Here is a 7486-nt window from a genome sequence, read left to right on the forward strand (position 1 = left end):
CTGTCCATGACTGTGGCACTGGGGCTGGTCACTTGTACACGTCAGCCTAGCTAGGGAACCGTCCCCGGGCATCCAATCGAACTCTTATGAAGGCCTTTTGCAGGTGTGACCGAAGCCTATCGTCAGTTGACTTTAAGGGAGATCATCACCAAGGCAATCTGGGTGGGTCTGGCTCAATCTGTTGATGGGCCTTAAGAGCAGAGCTGAGCCATCACCTAGGAAGAAGCTGTCCCACAGTAGCTCAGCCTGAGCCCGGCGAGGGGAGGGGGGGGGGGGGAGGGTCGTTCCAGCCTGCCCTACGGCCTATGCACTGGCCTAGCCGGGCCCACAACTGAGCAAGAAAACCGCTCACAACCAACCGCTCACCATCCACCCCCACTGGGCCTGCTTCTCCTTGAACGCTGGCTGGAACAGGGGTTTGAGCCCCCACCAGGCTATCTCTCCCTCTGTCTTGGGGGCCTGGTGACCCCACAGAGGCAGGTGAGGCCAACCGCCCACGGGGCATCGAACGGCCCTCATGTCTCAGTTCTCGAACCCACGCGTGGATTAGATTAGTGATGGTATGCCCATTTTGCAGATGAGGAGACAGGCTTGGAGAGACCAAGTTTATGACCCAGGACTTGTCAGGGTCACCTCCCAGTGGGGATCTTGCCTTGTCTGGGTCCCCGGGGCTCGATGCCCGAGAAGACCCCCTTGGCTCCTAGCCCTAGGCCTCCGTGTGGGCTGAGCCCTGGCAGCAGACTTCTTAGGACACCCCCACCACACACACCCCAGCAGGCAGTGGGCGGAGGATTTGGGGGCACAGTGCTCAGCTCAGCTACAACGAGGGCTCCGCCCAGTCTCACCCACTGCCGGCCGCCTCAGGCGTTCGCTTCTGTGGGGGGAGCCCCTAAGACCCTTCTACCCTGAGGATCCAGGACCCTGACCAACTGGCCTGTGGGGTGATGGGCCTGTGCTCCCTAGGTCCCCAGAGACCCTTCAGTCTGCACTTGTGGGGGCTCCAGGGACCCACCACCCCGAGCTGCCTCCCTCCGCACTCCATGCCCGCCAACCCAAGTCCGCAGAGAAATGACAGCGCGCACCGAGAAGTTTCAGTGTTTTATTAACAAAAACTTAAAAAGTCTGTCTTCAGGGAAGGTGACAGGGGGCTGCACACAGCTTGGCCTGACATCAAGGCCTGATCCGCTGGGGACAGGGAGGGCTGGCCACACCCTCTTGAGGACCCTGGGGCCTCCCTGCAGCCCGTGCCAGCTTGTGAGTGTGGGTTATGGCTTATGTGCAAAAATAAAATCTGGGGGTGCTGGCAGGGGTGCATGATGTCGGGGTTGACAGAATCTTCTGCAGACACCAGTCTTCTGAACCTGGGAACCCCCACTGGACAGGTGGAAAGGAGGACCCCCCAGCCAGGGCCTGCTGGGGCTACAGACCTGAGTGGCCAGTCTGCACCGGGGTGCTGGTGTTTGGAGAGGTGGGGGTCCGGACCCTGGCAATGGCGGGGCCTGGCAGAGAGCCCGCTTAAGCCCCAGGGGCAAAGGCTTCTGGGCACTGCTGGGGCTGCGGGCGGGAGCAGGGGCCGTGGCCTCGGCGTCAGAGCTCCCGGAAAGCTCTGGTAGGAGAGGACGGCCGCCGTGCCGTGGCCGGGGGTCCCTGGGCTGGAGCGAGGCAGGGCCCAAGGTGGCAGACCCCGACTCCAGCCGCAGCGGACCTGGGGGCGGGAGGGCTGGTGGCCAGCGGGGCAGGCCTGGCGGCAGGCCCTGGCCCTCACGCTGGCCCGTCTTCACCTCCAGCTCTCCGCCGGGCCTGTCCTCTCTGCAGCCCCTCTCGCCGACCTCGACGTCTCCTCGTGTGCAGGCAGCTTGCGGGAGGAGAGGGAGGGGAAGTGCCAGGCAAGCAGCAAAGACTCTGTGGGAGCCTTGGGACCTGAAAGAACGACACGGGGGGGTCAGGGACAGGCCAGAGGCCGGGAGGAGCTCCGCAGGAAGGGTGTGGGTGGACGTTACGGGGCGGCCCCCGGCTTGCCCAGAGCGCCGCTGGGGGCCGCCGGGCCTGGGGCCCCAGGAAGGACAGCTGAGGGACAGGGTCTTGGTGGGAGAGATGGGGCCCCTTACCTGTCGTCAGTCTCCCGGCTCCTCAGCGGAGTGTGAGGACTCGGGCCCTGTGGGACCCTCCGCCCGCCGTGGGTGAGTCATCGAGCCCAGCCGATCCTTTTCCAGGCTGGTGTGAATCACGGATGCTGAGGAGAAAGCACCGGGTCGGGTCGTGTGAGAGCTGGCTCAGCACTCCCCCAGCCCTCCTCCCCGATCCCTGGGGTCTCTGCTCCTTCCCCACCGCTCTGCGCTGCAGCCCCCCAACACCCCACCCCTGCAGCTAACGCGCTGGGGATGCCTCTGAGCCTCAGTGGGCTCACCCGGAAAATGGACGGGCCCTGGGTCCTCCCTACTCTACAGCGCCCCCCACCCTGGGGTGGTGCCGTGGGGCAGGGGCTCACCTGAGGGGCCAGGAGGCACCAGGACGCCAGGTCTGCTGCTGCTGCTGCTGCTGCGTCTTACGCTTCAGCTGTCCTCCAGGAGGAGGGGCCTCGTGGCCCGAGGCTGGCCAGCTGCCCGAGGCGGCGACGAGAGTGCCAGCCGGCCGCGCAGCGACTGCCAGGAGAAGGCAGCGCGCCGAAGCCAGGGTTCCGGCGGCACCGGTCTGTCTTCGCGTCTGTTCCGGGGTGTCCCTCGAGCTTGGTGCGCACTGGCCTGTGCCGCCCGGACACTTGACCTCTGAATGCCCGGAGGGCCCAGGCGGGGGGCGGAATAAGGGAGCCTGGAAGTCGGGTCATGGCCTGAGAGTGTGCAGGGTGCGGATGGGGGCCGGGAAAGACAGACAGGAGAAAGGCAGGTGACGAGGCAGGGGCCCCGCAGGACGGGGGGGGGGGGGGGGGGGGCTCCTTTGCTGCTGGGGGGGTGGGGGAGAGTGTCCACGTCTGGATGACGCGTGTTTGTGCGAGTCCGGCCGGGAGGCGGAGGTGGGGTGCCCAGCGGGCGGGGGACGAGGGCTCCCCCGCACGGGGCTCGGCCCGGCTCGGACAGTCCTGGTTGGCAAAGGCCACGGGCGGGGGGGTGGCGGGCGGGCTGCGGCCTGGGCCGCCCTCTATTCGGGCTGGGTCCGGTCGCTGGCCACAGACTCGCTGGTGAGGGCCGGCGTGAGGGCCTCGGCCTCCTCCTCGGCGGGCAGCTGGGGGCCGGCGGGCTCGGAGGCCTGGTCCAGGCCATCCTGCACCTCCTTGCCCCTCTGGATGAGCTGCTCCAGGGTCTTGGGCAGCGGGTGCCGCAGGAAGCGCTTCAGCTTGGGCTGCAGGGTGCCCACCACGTACTGGATGATCTCCTCCTCCTCGGCGTCCACGTACAGCGTCTGGTACAGGTCCCGCTTGCGCCACAGGAACTGGTCCAGCGGCTCCCCCTGCTTCTGGGGCAGGTCCAGCTCGCGCTGGATGGCCTCGCGGGACAGCGTGCCCTCGCTGTACTGCAGGAATTCCTTCTTGAACTCCACCCAGTTCTTCACCGAGCCCTGCTTGAACTCCCACCACTTCTTGGCCGGCCCGTTCATGTGGTTCTGGATTTGGGACAGCCAGTACTCCTCGGAGCCGCCCACCTGCCGCAGGTACTCCTCCAGGTGGCTGAGGAACTCCCTCGGGTCCTCGAAGATCTGCGTGTCCACGCCGGGCCCGGGCTGCCCGTCCTCGCCGGGCGCCCAGGGCGGGTACTGCTGGGCCTCGGCGGGCTCCTGCCCGGGCAGCTCGCCGGCGGCGGGGGGCGGGGTGATGGCGTAGGGGCTGACCGTGTAGTCGTACCCATCGGCGTCGTGGCAGTAGCTCTCGGGACCCCCGACGCCCACGGACACGGTGTGGCGGGCCGGCTCGCCGCCCACGGGGTACTTGCCGCCCATGGACTCCAGGCGGTCGGCCCACCTCTCCAGCCGGTAGAAGACCTCCCGCCACACGTGCATCTCGCGCTTGACCCAGCGCTCCAGGTTGGCGATGGTCTCCTGGCAGCGGCACAGGCAGGCCTTGATGGACTTCTTCCAGCGCTGCGAGTCGCCGGTGGGCACGTAGCCGTCCAGGTTGCTCTCCAGCTTACCCACCGACCTGTGCAGCCCCTTCAGCTCCCGCTCCACCTGCTTGGACACCTCGGTCAGCAGGTGCCGGTGGGTCCTCCGCACGTGCTCCAGCATCTCGGCCCGGCACTTACCGATCTGCAGGATCACGTTGGGCTTGGCGGCCGGCCCGCCCCGCGGCCCGGGGTAGGCGTGGAGGCCGCCGCTCGTCATGTGGTCCAGCTCCATCGGAGGGAGTGAGCAGGTGGCCGCGGCGCTCGGACGGGCGGGAGGCGGCGGGCTGCGAAGTGCCCCTGGGCCGGCGGCGCGGTGGAGCCGGGTCCTCGGTGTCCTCGGCGCGGGCGCGGCGGAGCGCAGGGAGAGCGGCGGGGAGCGCGGGCAGCGCAGGGAGAGCGGCGGAGAGCGGCCGGAGCGGCGGCGCCGAGCTCTGCGGCCAGCCGCCGGCGCGGGCTCTTTATGCGGCTGGCGCGGCCGTGGGCGGCCCCTCGCCGAGCCCCCGCTCCCATTGGCCCCGGCGAGCCGCCCCGCCCCGCGCGCCCCGCCCCCCACGCCCGCCCGCGCTCCCGGCGCCGAGGGAGCACCCACCCCCTGCACGCGCCATCGGCCGGGGTGACTAATCCGCCGGCTGGCTCCCTGCGCCCCCTCCCCGGCTCATTCAGCCCGCGGGACGAGGGAAGGTGGCCGGACCCGGCGACACGCCCCTGCCCGCGACCGGCGGGGAAGCGCAGGTGTGTGCCCCCAGGGGGCTCGGGGCTGGTCGGTTGCTGCCCCCACGCGCCCAAAGGTTAGGAGGAAGCCCCTCCCCCAGGGATCCAGGGTCCGCTGCCCCCTCTCTGGTGTCGGTCCTTCCTAGGGGGGCGGGGTGGTGCTTGACTCCGCTTTCCCGGGGCCTCAGCGCCCCCACCCCTGCCTCGGCCCGGCCCGGGGTCGCGGGGTGTTGAGCCGCGGAGGAGTCCCGGCAGCGACCCCGACAGACACCCAGACCCCCTCCTTTCCTGGAGCCCAAGGCTCCTAGCTTTCCTGGACGCGCTCCCAGGCGCCAAGGGTGAGTTCCCTGGTGTGGCCTCCAGCTCCTGCCTATCCGTTCCCTGGGGTGCTGTCGAGTCCGGGGCGGGGGGGGGGGGGGGGAGGGGGGGGCTGGGCTGGTCCTGCATCCCACGTGGGAGGGTCGTGCACCCAGGCCTGGGCGCTGCCCGGGGCCCCTGACAGTGGTGTGGATGTGTGACACCAGCGTGGCAATGGCTGGACTGGACCGCCCGCTGCCCCCACTCCCACGCCTTTGGGGAGGCCCAAGACTTGTCCCTGTGGTGCCTCCGGGGGGAAGTCTGGACGCCAATCCCTGCTGGGAGGCGGGAGGGGGGAGGGGGGGTTGTGAGGGCAGTGGAGGAGATGAAGGGGTACTGCTCCCTGAAGCCCCCAAGACACAGAGGGAACCTGGTCAGAAGCTCCAAGACTTCTGAGAGGATGGAAGGGGGTAGGGGGAGGAGGGAAGGGAGCAGAAGGAGGAGGGGGGGAGGGGGAAGGAAGGAGGGGAAGGAAAGGAGGGAAGGGAGGAGGGGGAGGGGGGAAGGGAGGAGGGGGAGGAGGGAAGGGAGGAGGGGGAGGAGGGAAGGGGAGGGGGAGGGGGAAGGGAGAAGGAGGAGGGAGAGGGAGGAGGGGGAAGGAAGGAGGAGAAGGAAGGAGGAGGGGGAGGGGGAAGGAAGGAGGAGGCGGGGGTGGAGGAGAAGGGGTGCCGGCAGCCTAGCAGTCAGGAGAGGCAGAGAGAAGTAAACACCATATAAGGAATGGGGCTCCGGAAGCTGAGATTCCCTCGGGAGGGAGGCCCCTTCTGCCTCCCTGGCAACAGTGGTGGGGGAGGGACACCCTTTCTGGGTTACCCCAGGATGGCTGGTTCTGGGTCCCAGGCCCTGCGAGGTTCCGCGGGCACAGGTGGCACTCGTTGGTCACGGCCGGAGGCCCGCAGACACACGGCCAGTGAGTCAAGAGACCGCAGCCCCTTGCAGCCAGCTTCCCACCCTCCCTCAGACACAGGGCGCACGCTGGCACATGCCCCCGCCCGCCCACCCCTCACACACACCCATACCCACTATCCACCCATCCCCCAGACACACTCATACCCCCCACTCGCCCCCCAGTCACACTCATACCCCCACCCACCTCCCCCCAGACACACTCATACCCCCACCTGTCCCCTCATCTGACTCACACACTCTCTGGAATCCCCACTCCTGCCCCCCCCCCCAGCCCCTTCCCCCTGCTTTCCTGGAAGCCCTCCCCCCACCCCAGCCAATCTGTCTCCTTTCCCCTTCTGAGCTCCCACCCCTGGTTGGGGGGGGGGGGATGTCTTTCTGGCAAAAGCTTGCCCAAAATCGCTCTCCTGGCATTTCTAATTAAAGGCGAGTGGGTGGGCAGAGAGGGAGGGTGGCGGGGCAGTGCGGAGTAGGGAGGGGAAGCCGGGCAGAGAAGCTGTGAGAACAGGAATCCCCGAGCTGCCCAGCCCTGGCGGCCCAGCCCTGGCGGCTGGGTTCCTGGGAGCCGCAGGAGGCCGCAGGCCTGCGTGTGGCCTTGTGTGAGGTGTCTGTGCGGTGGTGGGGAGTGTGGCCCGGCCCACACGTGTGGCTGGCTGGTCACCACGGGGGCCGCATGTAGCCGTGAGTCTGTGCGTGTCTGGGGTGAGCCGGGGCTTGTGTCTCAGGGCCGTTGTCAGGGGGACACCTGATGAGCCAGCTGGGCAGAGGCCACACTCACACGTGTGTGTGTGCACGCCGCGTGTGCCCGTGGGAGTGCCAGAGAGCCAGCACCTGAATGGCCAGCAGCCCACAAAGACCGTGTGTGGCCCCTGTGACACTCGGGCCCAGGTCTCCCGACCAGCTGGGTGGCCCCAGCCAGGCACAGCTCTCTGGGTCTCAGCCCCACAGTGACCTCCAGCCCCGGCTGAACCCCCACAACATAGCAGCAGGGCTCCCGGGAGAGGGGAGCTCAGCCAGGGCCCAGAGGGTGGGGGGCCAGGGGCTGGGCGAGCACCACCTCTGTGGGGGGGGGGTGTCTCTCGGTGCCCCCTCTGCCGCAGTCACACCGGCCTGCCGTGGGCGTGAGGAGGCACAGTCCAGGGAAGGGGGTGCTGGCGGGTCACGCGGAGACGGCCAGGGACCTGCAGGGAGGCTGCGCAGTGCTGGCCAGCACAGGTGACAGGCGACAGCCTCTGCTCAGAACACTTAATCGCCGCCCAATTATCGCCCCAGAAGCCCTCAGCAAACCCCCGCACTGGGGCCCTGGGCTCCATTCTTCGCTGCTGGCTCCCTGCTGCCGCGAGGGGGGTGGGATGGGGGGTCTGCCCTGCCCTGCTCCGCAGTGCCCCTCTCCCCCTCAAGCAGGGTGAAGGCACAGA

The 7486-nt window shown here is 68.5% G+C and overlaps 1 protein-coding gene across 1 annotated transcript; it reads right to left on the reverse strand.

Moving 5' to 3' along the window:
* Positions 1-1134: 1134 nt before the first annotated feature.
* Positions 1135-4489, reverse strand: ARC (activity regulated cytoskeleton associated protein). Its single transcript, XM_047842477.1, has 3 exons — positions 2489-4489; positions 2109-2233; positions 1135-1920 (listed from the first exon to the last, which is right to left on the reverse strand). The coding sequence occupies exon 1, from the start codon at positions 4324-4326 to the stop codon at positions 3136-3138; it is 1191 nt and encodes a 396-aa protein (XP_047698433.1). The 5' UTR covers positions 4327-4489; the 3' UTR covers positions 1135-1920; positions 2109-2233; positions 2489-3135.
* Positions 4490-7486: the final 2997 nt, after the last annotated feature.

The sequence above is a fragment of the Prionailurus viverrinus genome, chromosome F2 (assembly GCF_022837055.1).
Source record: "Prionailurus viverrinus isolate Anna chromosome F2, UM_Priviv_1.0, whole genome shotgun sequence".
Classification (NCBI taxonomy): domain Eukaryota; kingdom Metazoa; phylum Chordata; class Mammalia; order Carnivora; family Felidae; genus Prionailurus; species Prionailurus viverrinus.

What these genes read in the sequence shown, in the direction of transcription:
- ARC (XM_047842477.1), bottom strand. Translation starts at nt 4,326, where the DNA reads ATGGAGCTGGACCACATGACGAGCGGCGGCCTCCACGCCTACCCCGGG.